This window comes from Scardinius erythrophthalmus (genome assembly GCF_964197995.2).
Source record: "Scardinius erythrophthalmus genome assembly, chromosome: 25".
In the NCBI taxonomy this organism is placed as follows: Eukaryota; Metazoa; Chordata; class Actinopteri; order Cypriniformes; family Leuciscidae; genus Scardinius; species Scardinius erythrophthalmus.
The window spans coordinates 4,337,435-4,364,506 of NC_138245.1; the positions used below are offsets into that span (position 1 = coordinate 4,337,435).

Sequence of the window (27,072 nt, forward strand, 5' to 3'; positions counted from 1 at the left end):
ATAGCTTCCCATGCTTCCGCATGCATAGCTAGGGGTCGAATGGTCTCTGGGTTCAGATCGCCGCGCTGCGCGGGATTGGGGAACCTGTATCAGAGAGGATGGAGCGGCGTGCGCGCCGCTGGTGCTCGAACACGGGGGCTGGTAAACAGTATTGGCCGGCTGTACAGCGTTCGGTAGCTCGGTCCCAGAGGATGGAGCGCGATTTGCTGACAAACACCCCTGGCGCGAAAGCGGCGTGGGGATTGTAATGTCTAAAAGTGAGTGCGCGTGCACCTGAGCGGGCGCAGAGTTTACACTTATGACACGGCCAGAGTTTGGGAGCTTAGAGGGTGTGCGACCCGAGGTAACTGAATGGCAGAGCGAGCAGCGGGTAGGTGTGAGCACAAAGTTGTGGGCACATTTACTACACTTAGTACTCGAGCGGCTTGTGTCCGCTTTATGAGAGAGCGCTCTATGCGCGTTACCATGGGGACCATGTTTGTGTGAAGCAGTGAGCACATGGGAGTGGGCACATTTTCTACACTTATAACACCCTCGGCTTGAGCCGCTGTTGCCCGGGGTAACCGAGTGGCAGAGCGAGTTACAGGTAGATGTGAGCACAGAGTTGTGGGCACATTTACTACACTTATTACTCGAGCGGCGTGTGAACGCTTTATGAGAGAGCGCTCTGAACGCGTTACCATGGGGACCGTGTTTGTGTGTAGCAGTGAGCACATGGGAGTGGGCACATTTTCTACACTTGTAACACCATCGGCGTTATAGAGCAAATGCTTTGATGGCTCATATGTTTAGACGCTCATAAATACTCAAGCACCATCCTGTGAGATGCGGGTTCGCTTTCTGTATGTAAGAAAGCTGGCCGCGAGCTCGGAGAAGACAGCAGAAAAAATATTTTCTGCCGCCAGAGCCGGATTTGAACACGGTTCTCCAGTGCAGAAGCGTAAAATTCTGCCACTGAGCCACAGGGGCACACATGAACTTCCAGTTGGTGCGAGCATATGACCGAGCGTCGTGTTTCGGCGTTTGTTTGCAGGCGCGCGTGTATTAAAACAGGCCCGTTTACTGCAGCATTAGTATTTCCAGCCGCCTAACTTAGAGGGGACTGAGAAATATGTATCCCGTGAGATGCGGGTTTGCTTTCTGTATGTAAGAAAGCTGGCCGCGAGCTCGAGAGAAGCAAGCAGAAAAAAGTTTTTTCTGCTGCCAGAGCCGGATTCGAACACGGGTCTCTGGTGCAGAAGCCTAATGTTCTGCCACCGAGCCACAGGGGCACACATGAACTTCCGGTCAGTGCGAGCATATGACCGAGCGTCGTGTTTCGTTTCGGCGTTTGTTTGCAGGCGCGCGTGTATTAAAACAGGCCCGTTTACTGCAGTATTAGTATTTCCAGCCGCCTGAACTTAGAGGGGACTGAGAAATATGTATCCCGTGAGATGCGGGTTTGCTTTCTGTATGTAAGAAAGCTGGCCGCGAGCTCGAGAGAAGCAAGCAGAAAAAAGTTTTTCTGCTGCCAGAGCCGGATTCGAACACGGGTCTCTGGTGCGGAACTCTAATGTTCTGCCACTGAGCCACAGGGGCACACATGAGCTTCCAGTCAGTGCGAGCATATGACCGAGCGTTTGTTTGCAGGCGCGCGTGTATTACAACAGGCTCGTTTACTGCAATAATAGTATTTCCAGCCGCCTGAACTTAGAGGGGACTGAGAAATATGCGAGGATTGGAGGAAGTCCGGCCTAAGCGGGACGAAAACACTCTCTCTTCCTCCTTTCGCCGGTGCTCGTGACGTCCGCTCTGATATCCCTTGAGAACGGCGCAGTTGCGCGGCTCGAACAAAGGGAGAGAGAGCGGGAAGATGTCATTATGTGCTGTGACATCGTTTGTTTGCAGGCGTGCGTGTATAACAGGCTCGTTTACTGCAATATAGATATTTCTAGTCGCCTGAGCTAGGAGGGGACTGAGAAATGTGTGAGAAACGGAGGTGGCCGGAGAGTGACGCGCGCGACCGAGACGCGGGGTAGCTTTCTTATAACGTAAAGGAAGCCAGCCCGTGACCGTCTACTTCTGACATCCCTTGTGAGCGGCGCCTTGCGCGGCTCGAACAGAGGGGGAGAGGGCGTGCGTCATCCGGGGGGGGGGGGTAGCTTCCTTGTAACGTAAAGGAAGCTATAGCCCGTGACCGTCCGTTCTGACATCCCTTGTGAGCGGCGCCGTTTGCGCGGCTTGACAGAGGGGAGTAACCAGCTGGTCTGCTTCATCCCCTGAGGCGACGGCAGTGCGGGCAGAGGCCGGCCGCTGCGCGTCGGTGAAGGGCGGGGGAGAAGGAGAGAGCGAGGCTCGCGGGAGGGGCTCCGGCGAGCGCTCAGCTATAACCACCGGCTCGGAAGGCCTTTGAGAGCGGCGTTTTTTCTTACGCGGCCCGGAAGAGGCAGCCGGAGAAGGTGGAGGATCGTGAAACATGGCGAGTCGAGCCCGCAGGGTCGACATCGGCAAGTCCTCACACTGTTCGCAGCCGCCCGTGAAGGGCGCGGGCTGCGTGGTCGAAACCCAGGCAGAGAGCGCAGATCACGTGGCGGTCTCCGTCGCTGAGCGCGGCTCTGCACGAGCCACAGGATGAGCGAGGCATTTGCAACAACGCCTCGCGCTCTTTTAGATGCAAAGTGTGTCGCGGGGCGAACACACAAACACATACAACACAGAGCAGTAAAAGGATATATTCGCCGGATAGCGAAGCAGGCAGGGAAAGCTGAAGGCGGCGAAGGCGGCCGGCGTCCTCAGGCTGAGATCCTCGGCGTGCTGGTCGCTTGATTCGACGGCGGCTTCCTCAGAGAGCAGCGATGCGTAGAGCTTCGCTGAAAAGACAGAAATCAGAGAAGCAGCCTCCGAGCCCTGTTTATATACGCTAAGCCACACCCCTTTTCGCGGGCTGTGACGCATTAAGCGCGCCAAGCGCGCTCATTGGTCGTGACGTCACGCCAAGGGCTCAGCGGTAGGCTGCTGCAGTTGCCGCAGGGCAGCCAATGGGCACGCTAGTAAGCTTGCCCTAGGTCTGCAGGCTGCCGCACTGCGTTGACAAGATTATAAAAATTAAGGATAATTTTTGGCTTCAGTATCTCGAGAAAGAAAGGCTTTCCCGTAGCGTAAGCAACTACGCAATACGAGAGAACCTCTCGTAAGAGAACTCCAGGACAGGCTAACTGCTAAGCCTGAGTGGCTACACACTGATATTAAATGAAACATTAAATGCCATTGTTCACTTTATTAACGTCTTTTCTCGGTTGAAACACTGATTGAGCGATTACAAGAGAATGATACATTTCTGTAAGTTGTGCTGTATTTTCAAATGCACGTTATTTTTTCATGCTATAACTTGTATCAAATTAAATTGAACACAAAACGTGTTAAAATAGTCATAGCACAAAAAAATGAGTCAAGAATTAATGAGAGTATAGTATGATCACAGATAAGCTTCGGATGAATCCGTTTGCTGCTTTCTCTTTCTAAAACAGTTGTTACTTATGGAGGACGAAACCTGTATTTTTGGACTGTGAGTGGAATTTGCAGATGATCGCTTTAGCAGCTTAGGCGAATATGCAGGAATATCAAACCTAAAACTAACTTTACTGCCCTGTTTTACTTGACAAACGGATCTACACCCACATCAAATGTAGATGTTAACTATAAAGCGTGTATAGATGCATCTACTCTGAAGAGAATCAGCAGATAGTGTACTATATTTTCTATAGTGTCAGCCAATAGTGGCATAGAGACCGCCCTCTGATGTTTGATTGACACATTCTCATTTGCATGTTGCGCCAAGGAAAATAAATACGGAGCTACATTCAAAAATTAATAAACGGTTTAAAGGAAAATATATCTTTCAGTTTAGCATTTCCTTTAACATTTTTTTAATTCCCCTCAACATTGGTTTTTAGTTAGTCATTTTTTTTTCACATTTAATTATTTATATATGCAGGAATATGTGTAGGCCTATTTATGCATTTATTTATGTCTTTATTTGCACATACTATGTAGAATTTTGTGGATTTATTTATATTTATTTATTTGCGTATTTATTTATTTATTTATTTATTGTTTTTGCAGGTTTCGTCCTCCATAGTTACTCTGATATTGTGATGATTTTGTTTGAATGATTCCTTAATTAAAGTAGGCCTATATATCACTCTTCTTCTTGTTCTTAATGACATGTCAACTCTAGAGGTCCAGAGGTCAAAGTCCCTATATATAGGCTATAATGTGATGGGTTACATTAGGTAAATTCAAATTTCTGTAATGATAGCCAATATTTTGCTCATTTTTTTATAGATGCCATAATATATAGGCCATATATACAATTAAATCATACATATTCTATTATTAGCTGTGTATCTGAAGAATTTTAAAGATGAACGCGCATCCTTATCCTGAAATAAATAGTGAATGACAGTAACCTCCGAAGCATTTTGTGTTTGCATCTGCTTGTTTCGAGGCTTTCGTTTGCATTGACACGTTTTTGACCAGCAGATGTCCTCAGCGTTCAGTGTTTTCAATCATTTTTTTCACTGAATCATTTTTACAATTTATTGGATTGATTCAAAGATTAAGAAATCGTCGTTTCTCCATTCACGTACCTAGTGATTAAAATAAAGTTGGAGAATGGTGATAGTTTAGTTGTTGTTCTTTTAATTGTAATCGTTTAATTGTTGGTTTAAATGTGATATGAAGTATTAGCCTAAATTAATAATAAATCTATGGTGTGGACGGGAATGTGATTCACCAAATGTTTTAAGCAGACTGTTTGTGCCGTAAAGACAATTTAAATAACAATTCTATATTTTTCTCACTGATCACTTTGATTTCAGTGACTGTAAAAGTTTACCTAGGTAAAGGCTTTATGTTGGGCCAAAAGCAACATCATGTTGTAATTGTTACTTTTCTCACCGATGTTGAAGGATGACCCAATCACAGTGATCTGCGTACTCCCGTTTTACTAGCACTTCAACTTTACTAATTCCATATTTGTATTTACTATTATTATTAGACTACTATTGGAAACATTGTCTTACAAAATGGTTGTATTAGCTTACAAATAAACATTTGATTTAGTTTTAATGACGACACGGTTGGAAATTTTAATCTTGGCAAGTATCAAAACAAATCGTTAACTGCTGTTTAAAACTGGTATCTGAAAACATAATATATTTCACTGTCCACTAGGAAAGAAAAAGATAAAAACATATATTTTATATGTATTAATAGCCTATTATTGCTAGGGAAGTTCCATAAACTGGCTCCAAGCCTATTAGATCGATTGATGTAAGCATTGAGGTAAGCATTTCCACTTATATATTTATTTATATATTTTTCCCCTTGTATATCTTTACATTTTTATTATTTTATTGTTCACCTAATAGTCCAGTCATTTTATGAAAAAAGGTTGAACAAATTGCAACAGAAGCAAACTCAACTTATTTTATATCCTCAATATGTCCTGAGTAAGGAAAAAATGGTCCTGAAGAATCCCATTAGGGGAAAGTTTAGAAAAAGACCCAAATATATATAGCCTATTCATTCTGTTACTCACGTGAATAGGGTAAACATTTTAACCTTTACATATCACAATGAAAATTACTGAGTTGGTTACTGACATCAAGACAAACAAAAAAATTATTACAAGTTTTTTTTTTAATTGTTTGTTAACATGGACAAACGGTGCATGATCTAATTACGTATGTGCTAATTTGCATAAATACCACAACAGATCTAAACATTGGGTATAGCCAGGTGAAAATGTCTTGTTGAATCTTGCTGACACATAACAGTAAAATACTTAAAGTAAAGGTCTGAATGGAACCCATTTCGGCTACCCATGAGCACTAATACATAGAGGCAGGAAGAAGTACTTTAAACCAGCCTTTATTAATTATTATTGCAGAGATTAGGTTTGGGTCTGGGTCTGTGGGACTGTTTCTGGGGGACGAGTCTGAGGGAAGAACAGGAGACAATGGTAAGGAGAATGCAGAAGACAAAAAGTAAAATAAAAAGTGAATCCCTAGAAACAGTCCCACGGACCCAAACCCCATCTCTGCAATAATAATTAATAAAGGCTGGTTTCTAAAGTACTTCTTCCTGCCTCTACGTATTAATGTTCATTGGTAGCCTAAATGGGTTCCATTCAGACCTTAACATTAAGTATTTTACTGTTATGTGTCAGCAAGATTCAACAAGACATTTTCACCTGGCTATACCCAATGTTTAGATCTGTTGTGGTATTTATGCAAATTAGCACATACGTAATTAGATTATGCACCGTTTGCCCATGTTAACAAAGCATTTCAAAAAACTTGTAATACATTTTTTGTTTGTCTTGATGCAAGTAATCAACTCAGTAATTGTCATGGTGATATCTAAAGGTTAAAATGTTTACCCTATTCACGTGAGAAAAATAATGAATAGGCGACGGCGTATGAATATTTGGGTCTTTTTCGAAACTTTCCCCTAATGGAATTCTTCGGGGTTTTTTTTTTCCTTACTCGGGACATATTGAGGATACAAAATCAGTTGAGTTTGCTTCTGTTGCAATTTGTTCAAGGTTGACCCCCATGTTGGCTTAAAATGACTGGACTGTAATATAAACAGTTTGCTGTGTCGCTTAGGTTCTCGTTCTCGCGAGGTTTGGGGCGAAGTCCCGAGAGTTTCCCTTATGTCGTGACGTCAAGCGTGTTAGTCAGAGGAGAACCTGTAACAGAAAAAAAGGGAAAGAAATCCAAGAAGTCCGCAGCAGAAATCTCAAGCTTCGCCACCCAGCGACTCCTCAAGGATCAGAGTTGGAGTTTGTGCACGATCTTCAGCGCCAGTGCACGTGACCGTTGTCCTCTGATGCACGCGGACAGCTCTGTGAACGCGGAGCTCGCGCTTTTGTTTAGTTAGTTGTTTTGTTTATATCAGAGCACTGAGATCAGGAGAGCAGCAGAAGTTTCCACTCCTCTACAGGAATGTCCCAGAAGGAGAGACCGAATTTCTATCGACAGGAGCTCAATAAGACCATCTGGGAGGTGCCGGAGCGGTACCAGAATTTGTCGCCCGTGGGTTCTGGAGCTTATGGATCCGTATGGTAAATATCTATACTGGAGAATAGTATCGTGCGTAAAGCTCTTGCATAACCAGATCTGGCCGCTCGGGCCTCTCGCGTGCGATCCACAGTGTGTGTGTTCTGGGTCTGTTTGTGGAGAGTCATGTTGCAGCACTGCAAGTTCAGCCAGAAAACACTCTTTGCAAACCGAGAACGTGAACGGGCATGCACTCTTAATACGAATGCATTGGATTTTTATTAAAAAAGTTTTTTTTTTTTTTTTTTTTTTTTGCTTTGCTTTGCAGAAGTCACTGCCGGGTGTCAAATGGCGTATGCTCAGTGTATTTATATGTGTTGAACATAATGCATGTGTGAGATACGTACTGGTCAGTATTCTTTGCACGATGTATATCAACATTTTGATGTTAAATCCACTATTGTTTTATATAGAATTGTTCTATAATATATACAGTATTTAATGCATTTACATCAGAAGTAGCCTAACTGTAATTAAATTACAGAAAAAGTAAGACTAATCCCTTTACTTTTTCAAATTAATTACACCCAACCCTGGTTTTATTAGTTATCGAATGAGTAATATAAAAAGGCAGTCATACATGAAAGTAATATATAATCAAATATCATTACTATTTTTAATAAATAATATAAATTAATGCACATATAGTAATGTAAAAAATAGTTATCATTGTACAAAATCAATAAAATAAATAAATGTATTTATAACTAATTAAATTTAATTGTAATTAACTCTAATAAAAAATGATACAAATATACATTTTAAATAAGTAATATCAATTAATAACATATTACAATCTAAATAATAAAGTAATAATCTGTTACTATTGTGTAAAAAACGTAATTAAAACCCAGTTGTGAATGTTTTAGACCATTTGATGTAAAAAGTAAATTTTGCACAAAAATAATCTATAATAAACATAAATAATAAAGTTAAAATAGTTTATTATTGAGTATAAAAGCAATAAAAAGTTAAACACAATTAAAACTCAGTTTATATAAGTTATCGCACATTTAATATAAAAAGTAAATCATACATTAGAATAATCTATAATAAAAATATTATTTTAATAAAGAATGTAAATTAATTATAATACAAGTAAATGTATATATTAGGGATGCACAATATATCAGCCACCGTATCGGCTGGTATATGTTCATTTTTAATGTTATCGTTTCCGATATATTAAAGCTGATAAATAATGTATTATTTCCTCCAGCTGAGACACTTCAGATGCGCACTGTTCAACATGAGGGTTTTGAATTGCTTGAAATATGATTGAAATCTCTTCAAAAAAGAAAAATACGGTTAAGCGCAACATGTGCAGCGCAATTACAATGATTTTAATTGTGTGCTTTGGGACATGGCTTTTAATGGTGAGACTTTTGTTTTTGTAATCAGGCTTTAAAAAATAATATAAAAATCTGGATTTAGATTTATTGACCAATATATCAGTTATCGGCTTTTAAATATAAAAAATGATCGTGTATCGGTATCGGCCAAAATGTTCATATCGGTGCATTATATATATGTATACTCTACGTGAGGTGTATCCAAGAAATGTAATGTTCCAGTGCATGCTGATGAGGACAGCATGATGTCACTCTCGGCTCTGACTCATAATTCCAGGATTAGGTGGTCTCCTCACCACTGATCTGGGTTAGTCATGCTTGTGAGGACTCCTGTTAGACCTGTGCTAAATATGACTTCATTTACATGAGTGACTCGAGGAGTCTAGATTAGTGGTGGTTTTCCTTCCAGGACCCAGATTTTACATTAGACATCAAGTGACTCAAAATGGTTAGAAACCTCTGCAGGAAATGCATTCTCTGAGCTCGTATCGCTGTGTGTGTTGGGCTAATGAATGAGAGAAAACCGTTTGCCATGTGGCTCGGGGGGTTTCAGGAAGGAGAAGCCTGCATTGCTCGAGCCACGGGTCTGGAGGACGGTCCATTCTGGTCTCTTTCTTTTTCCTGGACAGTCCCTAATAATGTGGGCGGGTCCTGTCCTCGCGGTGTCCTCTGTCAGGGATATAAATAGCGCTCCATTGTGTGTGTTCCCAGGACGTTTCAGTCTGGTAAATCAAGCAGTTCAGGTCTGTTCAACGTCAATCATTCCTGCCACGTGTTTCTGGGCACACATGAAGCACTCTGTCTGTCAGGCTGAATATAAAGACACTTCTGATAACCCCGTCACGAGAACCGCTTTTGCATTAAGCTTTGTATCGTTAGAAACCCAGTCATATTTTTGAATGGTCGTGCATTATTCCCTCATTTTCCCCTGAGACAGGGAGAAATACAGAGTTCCTGCTTATAATGATGTAAAAATCGTCATTTCGCGTCATTCTAAGCAGGAAGTCCCATATCTTTGTAGAGGGGTTGAGACTACAAACACTCGTTCCTCATTTCTCCAGGGGGTCGGACCCACTCACGCTACTGACCAATTACAGATCAGTGGGTGGGACTTAAAAAGCAAAATCCTCCATCTTGTTTGGAAGCTAAGCTAACAGGCGCTGTGGAGCCAGATGTGAAGTTACGACGATAGCGGAAGGAACTCAATATGATATTGAAGAAGAGGATTTTGAAAGTCTGATGCTCGAATCAGATGTTGGTGGCTATCTTTACGAGCCGCAATATACGAAGAGCAGCTGAGGCTGATGGAGGAACAGGAGGCGGAAGAGTGATTTCTCTGATAGGTGGAGACCTCATAGGTGGTGTTCTGGATTAGTGGGAGTGGCTTGTGGAGCTGTGCATTGTGGGAGTTGTTGTCTTCCATACAAATGCGCCCTAAAGTTACTTTCTGTCTTTCCTCGGTCAAGAAGGCACCAAAGTCTAAATTTATTTTACATTTCGACTAAATATATGACCCACTTTAATTCACCTCAGATCTTGAAATTATACAAATGGAAACAAGAACGTTCAAACTGTGAACAAACAAGTGTATTATTTGACAAAGATTGTTTTAGTAACTCAGTAGCCTATGTTTTCAATAATGTTTAAATGGTGTAATATTTGTGAATCTGATTATGTCTACTTAGCCATTTTCTTGTGAGTGCCGTCGAGATTACTCTCTGGTGCCGCGAGACTCCGCCCACTCGCTGCTCTGATTGGCTGTGGGTTTTGATTGATTTTGACGCATCTCGCAGTCGCGTCGCGTCTAATGTGGACAGACAAATTATTTGTCGTTGGAATCTTATCGCACCGCGTCTGGTTAGGACACGGTGTCAGCCTAACAATTGCCACCAATGGTCTCTACGGTTAAACACAGCCCTGTTTTGTACAGCTATAAATAACTTCAATTTACAATAAAAAATATGGTGGATGAGTTATTGATAAAAGTCTATTAACATATAGAGATTGTTATAGAATATGAACTGTTGCTCACTGTACTAAATATCATGCCACCCGCCCAATCAAATTTGAGAACGGGATATACAGGTTAGCAATGTAATGTTGTTCAGTGGACATCTCTGCCTTTTTTCCTTTTTATTGTTAGAGGTGTGTTTTATTGGAGCACCAGTGGAATATCTAATCTGTGATTTCATGAAATTCCAGGCTGTGAACGTCTGCAAACGTCCCACATTGTTGAGGTCACAAGTCTTGTTGTTTGAAAGAATCTGGAAGATTGGGAGTTTCTCTTGGAGTTGCTGAATCAAAGGGAAAATCCATGTATTTAAAAAAAGAAAAAAGAAGTGAAGAACAGTGTTGTTTATCATCCAAGTGCATCCGTGGGGAACATGAAGTGCGACAGCTGAGCAGAAGCACATAGTCAGTGTGTGTCTTCAGTCGTTCAGTCAGAGCTGTGTGTGATCGAGTGCAGGGCAGAAGGACAGGAACGCAACGATCGAGTCACGGCGGAAACTCCTTCGGTCTGTTTCCGTCCTGTTTTTCTTGCCTTGGCACTGTTTCTTCATGATCTAGATAAGGTCGAACTGAAGACACAACTGTCTCCCTGGCTACTGTGTTAAAGGCACATTCTGGTTTCAATGTGTAAAATAGTTTTTCTTCATTCATGAAATAACAAAAATAGAGTTTACAGAGTCTCAATGAAAATGCTTTTTAAATGTTTTTTTTTTTTTCTAGAAAACTTATTGGAATGGATGAGTCAAAGTTACTTTTGGTGCTATTCAAAATGAACATTGATATGACCACATATACACTGTACAGTTTCAGGATATAAAGTTCATTCCGTAAAATAAGTATAATAAGGGTTTTTTGATGATTGATTTTTGAATCAATATGTGAAACTGAGTCAGATTTAAAGTCAGAATGAAACCGAAATTTCTATCATCTTTTCTTCTTTATTGTGACTATATTATTATATTGAATGTCCCTCACTTTACAAAAACACGCACGCATACACTACGTGATGTATTAAAATGCATTTAGAATCCCCCCAATATTCAAGAAAACGGCAAAAATACCTCCGTAAGTCCGTATGTCTTTTATATTTATATAATTTAATATAGTTAATCAATGTCCCACGAAGAGTGCCGTTCTTCTCCAAATATCAGCATGATTAATGTGATATTGATTTTATACAACAGTTCAATAAAGTTAATTTTAAAGGGGACCCATTACACCCTTTTTACAAGATGTAATATCTTGCAGGCGTCTGTGAAGTTTCCACTCAAAATACCCTACAGATCACTTATTAAACCATGTTGTAAATGATTTTTGAGTGGAAGGAATAAAGGAAAAACATGCTTTTTTTTCATGCATGTATCTTTAAATGCAAATGAGCTGCTGTTTCACAGAAGAGGGCGGAGCCTGTGCAACTCGTGCCTCAGACACTTCGCCAGAAACTCAAACATCTGTTTGGTTTTGATTATCATTGCAGTTCTTCATCATGAAAGTTTATTATCTGCATGCGTATATAAAGCCTTATCAGTGAACTTCTGATATATGGTTTTCTGAGCCGCTACGGATCATGAATCGCGGATCAACTACGATCCCTATTCTTGACATCGCATATCCTGCGATTGTGGATGTGCACATTGCGATATCGATGCTAAAACGATACATCGCGCAGTGAACATTATCGATAAAAGCCAAGAAAACCTCTGATGATCTGTGAATGTTTATAGGCTGTTCGTGTATTTTGAGTTAATACAGAGGAAAAGCCTGAGGCTCTAAATGCTAATCTCTGTGTCCAGTACGAGCAGTTTGATAGAGAAATGGGACTTTTCCTGTGCTCTGTGGTGGTTTCCCATGTTTCACAATCAGCTCTGAGTCATTGGCCCGACTCTCGCTCTACTAGATCATTCTGTTGGATTAGACCCAGCATGCATGTAGAGCACCAGTCCTGTGCCGGTGTGCTGTGCAGATATCGCTGGCTAACCGTACCTAATGTTCAGTCTGTAGCCGTCTGTTCACAATACGTGCGAGTCGATATCTCCCTTAAACACCACACCCATGAGCGTGTGCCGTGGAGAGACTTCAGCAATGCCTGATCCCAATAGCTGAGCTAGTTTGAGTCACGTACTGCTCGTTATGTAAGAGTCTAGAAGAGAAGCATTACTACAAGACTCAACTATAAAGCTGCGGATCTGTTGGCATTGTGTGTCTGTCAAAACTTTAGCATGTCTGAGCGTGATTTATCTTAGGAAGTCATTTCAATACTTTTGCATCACAAAGATTTGCATGTGTTCCTGTGTGGCAACACGTTTTTCCAAGGGTGTGATCTTTTTACAAATTGATATTACTAGTTTACAATATGTTTTAATGTATTTTTGATCAAATAACTGCAGCCTTAGTGAACAAACATTAACAAAATAAATATATAGTCTATTTGTTTCTTAGTGTTTAGTTTCTAATATTTTGAATTGAGCTTTTATTTGTATATATTTGTTAGTTTTCATGATCATTTTTATGTGTTTTTGTCATTTTATTAGTCTAAAAACATGTAATAAGGTTTATTTTTAAGGTTTATCTATTATAAAATTATTATTATTTTATTTAGTTTTTTGGGGGGGTTAATAAACCCCAGTTAATAATTTCAGTACTTCAACTTATTTCCGTTTATTGCCGAGGCATAATTTAACATTTTTATCAACTAATATTTTATTTCAATTAGCCAGAGTGTTTTTAATAGTTTTAGTTTTTAGTTAACCATAATAAACCCTATGTGTATTTCGTATGTATATGCATACAAAACTTTTACCCACAGTTTCATATTAGCATGATTTCTGAAGGATCATGTGACACTGAAGACTGGAGTAATGATGCTGAAAATTCAGCTTTGATCACAGGAATAAATGGTTTAATTGTTAATTTTAGAGTGCATGTTTGTTGGACTGTAAATGGCTATTCTTCTCATTATAGTGTCTTGTGGGTTTGTGTGTGACAGTGTGTTATTATTTGTCTGGGCGGGCAGACACTTTGGCGAGGTGTGTTCTTTGTAGAACGGTAACTCAGGCTCCTTCCATCTGTGAAACTGGCCTACTTACACTTCCTGGAAAGCCTGTTGGCTCTCCTGACCGCAGAAGCCGGAGTCACTGCTCTTCCATTGTTCCAGCACTTATGTGGAAAACGGAATTGGGGCCGGAGGCTGTTTGGCATGATGACGTTTTCTTAGCCATGCTTTGTGAATTGAGCAGATGTTTTGTAATGTAGATGATTGGTTGAAATTGTACATAAGAATTACATAGACATGAATATTCTTATATTAATAAAAAATATTAATAGGAACACGCCGACTTTTTGGGACTTTAGCTTATTCACCGTATTATTAGATAATAAGTCCATACACACCCCTCTCATCTCTGTGCGTACCGTAACTCTGTCTGACGCACCCCCCGCCAGCTTAGCTTAGCACAAAGACTGGAGGTAAACGGCTCCAGCTAGCATACTGCTCCCAAAAAAGTGACAAAATAACGCCAACATTTTCCTATTTCCATGTTGTGATTTGTATAGTCACAGCGTGTACAAATAACAAGGTCACATGAGACACATCCATCTTCTAACCGTATACACACTGGGAACTATATTCTCAGAAGGCGAAGCACTGCTACTTCTGCGGAGTGATTTACTAGCTGGAGCTGTTTACCTCCAGTCTTTGTGCTAAGCTAGGCTAGCGGTGGGTGAGTCAAGCCTAGCTACCAGCGGAGCTAACTGGTAGATCAGACTCTTACCGTATCCGGTCGGCAAAACAGCAAAAACGCCCTTCTTGCAAAGGAACGATTGAAGCGCCGTCTTCTGTTCCTGTTTTAGATAAAAAGCCAAGTCTAACTCGTTCATTGTAGCGGCCAAAGCCGTTTCAAACAACTGGTGTTCATCCATAGCCATCTTGCAATGTTTACTAATGACTTGGACACCACAGCGCTGTCGTCATCTTTAGCTCGCCTCTGGCCCGCCTATATCAGATAACCCGATGTGATTGGTGCAGCTCGGATACGAGGGCATATTTAATGAGCTTCATTACTCGCCGCTAGAGTAACTCGCTGAGCAAATTCAATGTGTGCTCTGGATTTCCAGGTTAATAATACGGTACATTTATTCACCACATCTGATCATTTACACGGTTTTATTTGATGTCAAACTTGTAACACATTTTCAACACAAATGCTTTAATAGTAAATTTTACAGATTTAAACCTATTTGGAATCCCCACAATCTCAGACAGGGGAGCGCGGGGCACAACGTGACGCGGGGCTAGTTATAACACGCTTGTTTTAAATACTTCCACACATGCTAGCATGACGAAACTTGGTGTATTTACTAGTTGCCATATCAACAATATATAGAGAAAAAATTGCGCCAAAATTATTACTTTTTTGGAAGATATCCATAGACATTTATTAAAACATAGCATAAGGAGAAATTTCTTACTTAAGTTAAATTTTCATGTTGTCACATTTCACTTCCATTCTTTCAGGGTACATCAAGAAAAAAGTATATACTGTGTCAATAAAACAAAACCACTTAATTGTACTAGACGTGTGAAATTAATGTGGGAAAAATAAATACTCTGAACCATAAGTAGATTTACACAAACTGAGAAAGTCACAAAGCGTTACTTTGTGTCCCGCTCTCCCCTACACTTTTCCTAGCATAATTTTTCTTAAATATGTCCCTGTACGTGAACAGAGGCAAATCATATAAAACTGGAAAATTGCTAATAGCAAGGATCAGTCTTTCCACCATCTGTATCCGCCACTGCAGTGGCTGAGAGGAGGATGCTGATATTTAAGGCTTTCCAAACAAAGCATTCTGTGTTAGTTATTAAATCTAGATGGTTGTAAGAAGTCACGTTTTTGGAGGAGGGAGGCTTATGAGAATCTCATTTGCATATGATGATTCATGTTCTTACTCTTGCTGTATGAAACTAACCCACTTTTATTATGGTAACGGAGCATTTTATGCTTTTAAAACCAGTTATTCCAGCTTTTTAGGGATGTTCTTCTTGATTATTTCCAACAACATCACTGCTTGTGAAACCAGGAGTCTCCTGTAATCTTGTGGCCTGCGATGTTGATCGAATCCATAACATGGTGTTGTTTTTTCCACAGCTCCGCGTTGGACGCAAAGACGGGCCTGAGGGTCGCAGTCAAGAAGCTGTCCCGGCCCTTCCAGTCCATCATCCACGCCAAGCGCACATACAGAGAACTGCGGCTGCTGAAACACATGAAACACGAGAATGTAAGAAAGATGTTTTTCTTCCACCTTCAGATAAAGTATGACTCCTCTTTTGACAGGATTGCGCTGACTGTATTTCTTAAGTTCTCACATGCGGCTCATGATCTGTGATTTCTTCTCCTTCCACTTTCATGTCTATTAAGCAACCTCACATCCTCTACCAGCACAGATCCCAGCGGGGGATTCATCTGTGCGTTATGAAACTCTATTGATTATTGTCTGAGAGCTAATGAGGGCGTGGGGAGAGATTATTGTGCTGCGTTCCCTGCAACGTCATAAATGCATAATGTGAAATATTTGCTTTTTAAAACAGTTTTGTGACAGATCTCTGTAATGCTTTGTTCAAAATGCCTAAGTCAAAGGTCAAAAGTGCATTTAAGAGCTGCTGTTTTTCAGCAGGCATGCAGTAGTTCCTATGCGATTTTCTTATTTATTGCCTGTTTTTGTCAAGGTACTCACCATGTTTTTGCATAGAAAAAAAACAACAACCACCCTTCATTTTTTTGCATTAGGCCAGAGTCCACGAATCTGTGCCGCCTCTGTTTGAGCGTGGGTGAAACTCTATGCTGGATCACAGCCACCTACTCGCTCTATTCCTCTCTCTCTCTCTCTCTCTCTCTCTCTCTCTCTCTCTCTCTCTCTCTCTCCCTCCACTTTCCTTCATGCACGCACTTTTGGGTTCCCTGGCGCTGTCTGTCTCTCTGTCTCACAGATGTTAATGTTTAATAACCCTCAAATCCCTGAACAGATCGGCTCTTCAAACATCAATCTTCCTTTTTCATATTGAAACCAGTGGCAACAACTGGCACACGAGCTGCAAGTTTTTGCTCTATTTTCTTTGTGTGCAGCGAAACATGATCCGTAAACCTATTTATCGTCACTATCTTTCGCAATATAGGCTAAGTAACATAAAAAATACTGTACTGGAGCGAACTATCTGCCCACTTATTACACACGAACAACAGATTCTCATTAAATCTGACTGAATCCAGATGATGAAAGTCATTTATTGTGACACTTTGGAGATTTGGAGACATGTAAATTATTTTTATAATTTTTTATTATTGATCTATAGCATTTGTTATGAAAAGTAGCAACCTACACATTTAGGCAAGGCAAGGCAAGTTTATTTATATAGCACATTTCATACACAATGGCAATTCAAAGTGCTTTACATTAAAGAAATTAAAATAATAAAAAGAAATAAGAATAATTAAAACAGTTAAGAAAAATAAAAAAATAAAATACAGTACAGTACAGTCGGACGAACATTGGCACAGTGCTCATTCAGTAAATGCATAGCTAAACAGAAGTGTTTTGAGTCTAGATTTGAATGTGACTATTGTAGGAGCACGTCTGATCTCCTCTGGAAGCTGGTTCCAGCTGTGGCTGGCATAATAGCTAAAAGCAGATTCACCATGCTTTGAGTGAACCCTTGGTATTTCTAGCTGATATGATCCTAGTGATCTGAGTGATCTGTTGGGTTTATATTCAGTGAGCATATCTGCAATGTATTGAGGTCCTAGGCCATTGAATGATTTATATACCAGCAATAATACTTTAAAATCAATCCTAAATGTAACTGGGAGCCAGTGTAAAGACCTGAGGACTGGTGTGATATGTTCATATTTTCTAGTTCTGCTCAGAATCCTGGCGGCAGCGTTCTGTATGAGCTGCAACTGTCTTATGGTCTTTTTGGGAAGGCCAGTGAGGAGTCCATTACAATAATCCACCCTGCTGGTGATGAAAGCATGCACAAGTTTCTCTAAGTCTTGTCTGGAAACAAAGCATCTAATTCTTGCAATATTTTTCAGATGATAGTATGCTGATTTAGTTATTGCTTTGACATGACTACTGAAACTAAGGTCTGACTCTAGTGTCACACCAAGATTCCTGACTTGATTTTTAGTTGTTTGACCCCTAGAGTGAAGGTATGCGTTCACCTTGAGAACTTCATCTTTGTTTCCAAATGCAATGACTTCAGTTTTGTCTATGTTTAACTGAAGAAAGTTTTGACACATCCAACTTTTGACTTCATCAATGCATTGAAGCAGAGAGTCAATGGGGCTGTAATCGTTAGGCGATAGGGCTAAGTAGAGCTGTGTGTCGTCTGCATAGCTGTGGTAAGCAATTTGGTTCTTTCTCGTTATTTGGCTCATTGGGAGCATATACAGGTTGAACAGGAGTGGCGCAAGAATTGAGCCTTGAGGGACTCCGCATGTCATGGATGTCCACTCAGACTTATGATCTCCTATACTCACATAATAACCTCTCCCATCTAAGTATAACCTGAACCATTTTAGGACTATCCCAGAAAGCCCCACCCAGTTTTCCAGCCTGTCAAGAAGTATGTTGTGATCGACAGTGTCAAATGCAGCACTGAGGTCGAGTAACACCAGCACTGATAGTTTGCCTGAATCTGTATTTAAGCGAATATCGTTTATTATCTTTATGAGCGCTGTCTCTGTGCTGTGGTGCGGTCGGAAACCAGACTGAAAATTGTCAAAGTATCCATTCGAGCTTAAGAATTTGTTCAGCTGATTGAAGACAACTTTTTCAATGATCTTGCCTATGAAAGGAAGATTTGAGATCGGCCTATAGTTGCTTAATATGGTCTTATCCAGATTGCTCTTTTTCAGGAGCGGCTTGACAACTGCAGTTTTCAGGGAGTTTGGAAAACTCCCAGAGCGAAGTGAGACATTTACCACTTCTAGAAGATCTGCTTCTAAACTGTTTAACACACTTTTGAAAAATGATGTGGGAAGTGTGTCAAGAGCGCATGTTGATGTTTTAAGGTGTTGTACGGTTTCTTCCAAAATTTTGCCATCAATTTCTTTGAAAACAGACATAGTAACTACTTTCTCAGGTGGTTTGATCTGTCTGACCCCAGCGCAACTCAAGGATGTGCTGATCACCTTTCTGATATTACTGATTTTCTCAGAGAAGAAAGAAGCAAACTCACTGCACTTGTTCTCTGAGAGCATTTCACTGGGAATCTGGCTTGGGGGGTTTGTCAGTCTCTCTACAGTAGCAAAAAGAGTGCGTGTGTTGTTTAAATTGCTGTTTATAATATTTGAGAAGAAAGTCTGTCTAGCTTTGCCTAGTTCCATATTGAAAGCATGAAGGCTGTCTTTGTAGATGTTATAATGGACTACAAGTTTAGTCTTCCGCCACATGCGCTCTGCTTTTCTGCATTGTCTTTTCATAGTTTGCACAGCTGTTGAGTTTCTCCAAGGTGCTTTTTGTCTGCCACTCTTCCTTCTGACTTTCACAGGAGCAATATCATCAATTATACCTTTAACTTTTGAGTTAAAAGAATCAAGGAGAAAATCAACAGAGTCTGCAGATATGCTTGGTGTTAAGGATATAGCCTTCATAAATAGTACACTAGAAACTATAACTACAACATGCCACAATTGTAATATAAATCTCTATTGAGAAATATATTTAATTTACAGATTATCTATTATAAATTCTACAAGTTAGTCAAAATTTAACACAATAGACACTAGGGTTGTCAGGGTACCAAAATTCCAGTAGTCGGTACCAATACCATTAAAATTTTAAAGTTCTCGGTACCAATTTCAGTACCACAGCAAAATCTGTTGGAACTATTTTATTTAACTATTTGGAAAAAAATATTAAATTAAATTCAGTGAGTTTATTATTTATGATGGTAATCATTATAAGTAAATAATACAAACATTTGAAGGCCACATGCTGTTTAAAAGTAAACGGTTTATAAAAAAAAGATCAAGTAAAACATAAGCAACCCTCTACACACATGCACACCTAGTAATAATAATTAGTGTTAGTATTATTATTATTACATTGAGACATAACATTGAGATGTTTTCTCCTCTTTTCATCCGTCTTTTTAATTTATGTGGCTGTTTTAGATTACAGTGACACCAGCAGGTTTATTAGGCTGCTGTCACTTTAAGACCGAATGCAGGATCCAATATACTGTTACGTGTTTTCTTTCTCAACTGTTTACGTTCACTTAAGACATAAATGACTGTTTACAAGGATATTTTGACATAATTCTGTGTGTATTTGTCCGTTAAAGTGTAAGAAGGTGCGAAAGAGAACAGCCCAGCACAGAAAACAACGCTCGAGTGCCGAATTGAGTTCTCTTTCGCGTCTTCTTGTGCTTAAATGGTTTAAAACCACATTAAAATGAGCTCACAGGAATCGATAAGCGGAATCAAATGTTTAAAGGTATAGCGGAGGATTTTCCCGAATTTTAGAAAAAAACCGCCCTCTCCACTTTTTGAAAAAATGCACATGCGCAACACTCTACCTGCTCCCGAGAGGGAACGCCTATTAAACGTGTGCACGAGAGAGCATGCACGAGCTAATCATAGCTTACATTAACTTTTACTAGCAGTGATTTTAAATGGATTTCTCCAAATAGCATGCCAAACTTTACCTGTCAAGTAGAAACTTCGCGACTGAGGCATCAGTGGGAAGCCCAACCGTTGTTTTTAGCGCACGCCATCGTGTGAATCGTGTGCACGAGCACGTACGACGGCCTTTCGTAAACATATCACCAGAATGATTGACACTTAGGAGGACCAATAGTTTTGATGATCCACCCGGAAAAAGAAAATCCTCCGCTATACCTTTAATTTGATATAATTAACATTTTGTATAATTTTAACTTTAATTTTTAAAGTTTTTTTTTTTTTTTTTGATTCCCAACTCTATTCATGATGATCAAGTTTGTAATTAATTCTCAATGACACACTCCTTAAACTGAAAGATTTTTTTTAATAAATGCTGTTCTTTTGATCTTTCTATTCATTAAAGAATCCTAAAAAATGCATCACGTTTTGACAAAAATATGAAGCAGCACAACTTTTCAACATTGATAATAGTCAGAAATGTTTCTTGAGCATCAAATCACCATATTAGAATATATATATAGAATAGACACTGAAGACTTTATCACAGGAATAAATTACACGTTAAAGTAGCCTATATTCAAATGGAAAACAGTTCATTTCAATTGTAATATTTAAAATTAAAATTTGATCAAATAAATGCAGCCTTGGTGAGCAGAAGAGACGTCTTTCAAAAAACTTTATACCTACCTTAAACGTTTGAACAATTGGGTAATTAATCAGTCATCATTTTGCTGAAACACTGACGATGGCCAAGGTTCATGCATGTTACCATGGGCAAAAGTGCATCAACAGTTTAACCAGAATAAAATGTACCATCAGAGAGAGACACATAGAGAGAGAGACACAGAGAGTGAGAGAGAAAGTGTGTGTGAGAGAGAGAGGTGATGCCCACACAAAATATAAATGAGTGTAACAGAGGATGTTCTCAAGTGGAAGCAACACCTCTCACTCTGTGTGCTGCTTCCTCTGAGGGGAACCGCAATGGGCCGCATGCTTACCAACAGCAGAAAACAACTTCAGTCAGGACACATGATGAAGAGCAGCTGATGTGTTTACAGTACAGTCTGTTCAGTGTGTGTGCTCAGTTGAAGTGCACACTCATGGAATAGAGCAAAAACACTTCTTTTAATGATTTGACCTTAATCTTGTAATGTTGCTGTGATTCAGACTAATTGTCTCTGACTCTTGTCCTTGTTGCAGGTAATTGGTCTTCTAGATGTTTTCTCACCCGCGACCAGTCTAGAAGAATTCAATGACGTGTGAGTATTTGCTTCATTTCTACACGGTGAACCTTTTTTCGTCCTATCAGGCACATTTCGGGCCACCTTGCACTTCTGAAACATGCCAAAACAAAAAGTATGTTCATGAAACATGTTCATAGCAGGCTCTTCACGATATACAGTACTGTGCAAAAGTCTTAGGCATGTTAATACCCCCCCCCCTCCCCCCCCCCAAAGAAAATGGTTTTAAGTCAGTTATTTATATCTTTTGCTGTAATGTGTCAGTAGGAAATATCAGTTTACATTTCCAAACATTCTTTTTGCTATTAATTGTAATAATCCAGTGAGATTTGTGTATGCACAAGGAGTCTGACAACAGCCGGTATGATCTGATCTCACCATCATCGAGTCCGTCTGTGATTACATGAAGAAACTGAGACAGACTAAATCCAGAAGAACTGCGGGAACGTCTCCGAGACGCTTGAAGAAACCTTCCTGCAAAGCTACAGCACTGTGAAAAGCACTGGCACTTGTGTTAAAATGCTGTAAAGTGAGAATGCTTTCAAAAATAAAATGACAAATTGAATTTATTTATGATTTAACTTCTATTAACTAATTCAAAGCAATATATGGTGTAACGACCCTTTGCGTTTAAAACGGCTTTTGTCCAGGTACACTTGCCCATAGTTTTTCAGGAAGCTTTGCAGGAAGGTTTCTTCAAGCGTCTCGGAGACGTTCCCGCAGTTCTTCTGGATTTAGTCTGTCTCAGTTTCTTCATGTAATCACAGACGGACTCGATGATGGTGAGATCAGATCATACCGGCTGTTGTCAGACTCCTTGTGCATACACAAATCTCACTGGATTATTACAATTAATGTCAAAAAGAATGTTTGGAAATGTAAACTGATACTTCCTACTGACACACTACAGAAATTATTAACATGGTATTAACATGCCTAAGACTTTTGCACAGTACTGTAGTTGTCAACTTATTCTACTTCATCCCCGCATCCAGAACGCTCAGTTTATCGACTCTTTGCTTGTTCCATGTTGTTGTGAAAAGTTGATAGGGCATGTGTGTGGCATTATGGGATGCAGATCTGTGGGTTCTGAGAAAAAGAATAACGGAGTATGAAGTGGCTCACTTCAGTAATTACTCAGGCTTATCTAAAGGTCCCATCTAATTACTGGATGTGTAGGTGTCTCCTTCACAACCCCACATTGCTCAATAAAAGCTTAATTAGATGTAGCCCTGATGATGCGGCGTGTGTCGAAGGGCCTGTTCAATCCGGAAGCGTTCGAGCACCTTGCATCCAGTTGTCAAAGTGATAATCAGAAAGCAGCAGCGTTTGCTTCCCGTCGAGTTCTGCTCCGGGAGAGGGAAAGAACATCGTGGCTGTGCACGTGTTGGGAATATCTGTAGTTACCATGGCAACAGGCTTCATCTGCTCAGCATAATTTCCTCGTGGCACACAGGCAATAACCTGCAGACTGTTATTGCCTCATATAGCTGCCTCGACATCATCATAGCACAAACAATAGAATAATCGCTCATCCAGGGAATTATAGATAAAAATGTATTGCCTTGGCATATGAGATGTCGTAATTATGAAATGTTGGCTAATTAATTGTCATACTAATAATTATTGTGTGTCACTTGCTTTGTAAGGTTAATACACACATATACCTGTATAATCTTGAGGTAGAATATAATTATTAATTATAATTAGTTATTAATACAAAAGATTATGAATAATAATAATAATTATTATTATTGTAAATATTACAGTACATTTTTTAATGGTGTTCATTTGATTGACTTCAGTTCATTTTTCACTCATGCCGATATTTTCTGGAGCTCAACCATTATATGATAATTTCATATATTTTAATGTTATTTGTGTTGTGCCTATTAGAATCTAGTGTATCAACACATTTCTGTCCTGAATTCTTTAGTGTCATGCATCGTTTTTTATCTGACTTATATTTGCCATTATACCGAAACACTGTTCCCGATGCATGTTTGTTTTATTTATATTTTCATGCAAAACTCGACATAACTCACTTCTGCATTTCTATATTATTGTTAAATTCCATTATTATGAAATATGTGACTGAAATTTAAAGTTCACATTAATATTAATTGCAAAGTTGCACACTTGTATTTGCCCAATTATTGTTATAAACCACATAATAAGAGGTTATTAAAGGTGCTCTAAGCGATGTTATAAGTTTTTTTTTAGGCTAAAACATTTTTTGTCACATCCAGCAAACATCTCCTCACTATCCGCTAGCTGCCTGTCCCCTGAACACACTGTAAAAAAACGCGGTCTCTGTAGACAGCCCAGGCTCCACAAACGGCAACAAAAACAAACTGGCCCAGCCTGGACCACGAAACATAACAAACAGTGTTCCAGCCAATAACCGACAAGAATGATTTGGGGGTGGGGGTGGGGGGTTAGTGCGCGTGCACATGAAGGGGGGAGTGGAGGAGAGAGAAGCATGAAGAGGGAAGTTAGCTAGAGGAGAGATGTCCTAGACAACGACTAACGTTAGAATTATATTCTCTTGAATTTTGATATGGCCGACACACGACCAAAGAGACGACGCTCCGATGAACAAATAACAAAGAAGAGGGAAAAGGAGAAGGAACGCGCGAAGTCCCGAATTTACATCGGAAAAGCCTTCGACTCGTTCATGACTGTTTCAGGAAGCACGGAAGGAAGGGGGGTGGAGGGACGGGATGAGGAGGAGGGAGGGTCAGCTAGCCTCCGTTTTGTTTGACAATACTTCGAACGTCAACAAGAAGTGACGTCACCCAACATTGCGTAGAGCACCTTTAATAAGATACTGATAAGAACATTAACCAATGAGTCACCCAGCTGCCGCAAGCCAGTGATTATAGTTATTATAGGTTTAAATATGGTTATTTTTCTTACAAAACCCCATTGCAGAAGCTTTATTAACCATCTGGAGTTGTATGGGTTACTTTTATGATGGTGAATGCGCTTTTTGGAGCTTCAAAAACTCGAGCTCTATTCAATGCCATTACAAAGCTGGGAAGAGCTTTGTAACATAACTCCGACTGTGCACGCATAGAATGGCTTGAGGGCGAGTGGGGTAATTATGGGATAATTTTCATTTTTGGGTTCACTGTTCCTTTAAGGCTACAAAATTGTGTAAAGTCATAATGCAGCAGAAAAGCCAGATTGAAAGACCGATTAAATCTTGCCAGTTTTATATTCTGTGTAAATGCATCTGTGCCACCTCTAAACAGCATTAAACACTGTGTAAATGCCCCTTCAGAAGCACTTCTGTGTTTCAACGGGTTACAAAAGCAAAGTGAAATCTTGAAACCTGGCTGCCCTTGATTACTAACCACACGGTCAGGGTTGAACACTGTGAAACCTGGAACAAGATGATCCTGGATGTCACACCTGTGGCTTGGCTTGTATAGAAAACATTGTATGTCCAATGCAAAATCTGGGTCATTGATGCAAAGCCACTTGAACATGATGCATCAAAGCTAATCGTGATAAAGGTCCCATTTTAATCTCAGGGGTTCTTTAAGGACTGTTGCGCTCACTCTCAGTATAGTTCATTTTTGTCTGGTTAGAGCCGTCTGAGGTCACGACTGCAGGGAGAGAGGAAGAAGCGCACCGTGAGTTTCCCTGGAACAAAAGCACCAGTGTGAGTTGTGTTTGGTTGCGAAGAGAGTGGGACTACACTGGAGGAAGGGTCTCGCTGGGCTCTTTATCGGCATCGAGCGCTTGCACAAGCACTGCAAGATGCATGGAAACAAGAGCTAAGAATACTATAATACTCCTATAAATACCTCGTCCCCGAAAATCTCTAGGAGAATGAGTGTGAGAGCAGAGCTCGGGGGCAAGAGGGAGGAGAGCATTTGGCAAGAGATATTTCTGAACCGCATGTATCCATATACTTGAGTATCTGCCATGCAAACGACTCTGCTATGGAAGACTTTTTCACTACGGTCTGGTTGTTTCACCCCTCGTGCTTACGCAAAGCGCTCATGCTTAAGGTCAATGATACGGCTCATGGCCGGGTCAAACGAGCGGCTCTTGGATTCCTCTCACAGTTCATAAGAGCTTTCGTCAGGCGACCCTGTGCCCAGCTGGCTCCGCACCAGACACATTCCACAAGCGGATCGGTTGTACACTACAGTGTGTGTTCTAGGTTAAAGGGATAGTTCCCCCAAAAATGAAAATTCTGTCATTAATTACTCATCCTCATGTCGTTCCAAACCCGTAAGACCTTCTTTCATATACAAGTGAAGATATTTTTGATGAAATCCAAGAGCTTTCTGTCCCTCCATAGACTGCAATTCATCTACAACTTTCAAGGGCCAGAAAGGTAGTAAAGACAGCGTTAAAATAGTCCACGTGACTACAGTAGTTCAACCTTAATGTTACGAACAGGGTTTCGAAATTAACTAAAAATCGACTGTGGCGTGTAACGCTGTCAAATCACTGCCGAATTTGGCGTTACTTATTATGTCTACTGACTTTGCTGGGGAAGTTCGTGTAAACCAAATCTGCGCAAATTTAGCGCAAATACTCAACTTTTGAGTCATCATGATATATTAAATACAGTATTGCGCAGAATTTGCACAGAATCTGGCTTACTTGAACAAATGTCACCACGCAAAAAATAACGGCTCGCTTGTTCATTTGCATTGAAGCAATAGCAAAGATTAAAAAGCATTTGGTTAACAGAAAAGACATTGTTATTTTCCAACATCCTAACTTTTTTTTTTTTATGTTCTTTGTATGGTATTGATCTGTCCAACTAAAACACATTTTTGGTGGAAAGGATGAGGATGAAAGAGGAAGGGAGGAGATGGCTGAATGACAGGATAAGAAATTAATGTATGAAATCCAAATTCTATATTTTTTATATATATTCTTTTTTATTTTTCTTCTATCATTTTGATGTTTTTATTATTATTCTATGTATTCCAAGCTTTGGCAATATTGTATTATGTACAGTCATGCCAATAAAGGAATTTTGAATTGAATGTATATATATATATATATATATATATATATATATATATATATATATATATATATATATATAAAAGAGATAAGCAAGCGGTAACTTAAACATTTAGTGGCCAAATTGGCCGGTGAGTGAAAAAGTTATGAAGCGATGAGTGTTTTTTTGTGAGCAAAAAAAAAGACTTATTCAACTCTTTTTTTTTTTTTTTTTCACGTCAGTCTCCTACTCTGTTTATGTTGTAAACGCTCACGTGAACAGTGTGGGCCAATAATGAGGCGCCATTCTGTATTTACAACGTATACAGCATTGATATATGATGCATGATTATCAAAGTGAAATTGATCATGATATGGCTCACTGCAATTATCAACTGAATTAGTCAAAAACAGTAAGAATGTTTTTCTGTGTAGGAAGTTTTCCTGTAGCTCAAACAGTAGAGCGTTGGCACTTGTAATGCCAAGGTCATGGGTTCGATTCCCAGGGAAAGCAAGAACTGATAAGAATGTAAATGTGTACCTTGAAATGCAATGTACGTCGCTTTGGATAAAAACATCTGCTAAATGCATAAATGTAAATGTGGCCTGTGAAATCTCTACTCAATTGGAAACTATTTTCACTGAATAGTTACTGAAAGAGGTTTGAGTTGATTCTTCAAAAAGCACACCCAAGTGTGTACAC

At 39.9% G+C, this 27,072-nt stretch overlaps 1 protein-coding gene across 3 annotated transcripts in view; it reads left to right on the forward strand.

Annotated features, from left to right (window-relative positions):
• Nucleotides 1–6,655: 6,655 nt before the first annotated feature.
• The window catches only part of mapk14b (mitogen-activated protein kinase 14b), a 41,520-nt gene continuing 21,103 nt past the window's right edge, over nucleotides 6,656–27,072 (forward strand). The window contains exons 1-3 of one of the 3 annotated variants that reach the window (XM_081358603.1): nucleotides 6,656–7,111; nucleotides 15,616–15,745; nucleotides 21,352–21,410. In XM_081358603.1, the coding sequence (XP_081214729.1) occupies nucleotides 6,993–7,111; nucleotides 15,616–15,745; nucleotides 21,352–21,410 (308 nt within the window). In that variant the 5' untranslated portion in view covers nucleotides 6,656–6,992. The remainder of the gene's footprint in view (nucleotides 7,112–15,615; nucleotides 15,746–21,351; nucleotides 21,411–27,072) is intronic. The other 2 variants (XM_081358602.1, XR_014029529.1) reach the window with 2 other exon arrangements.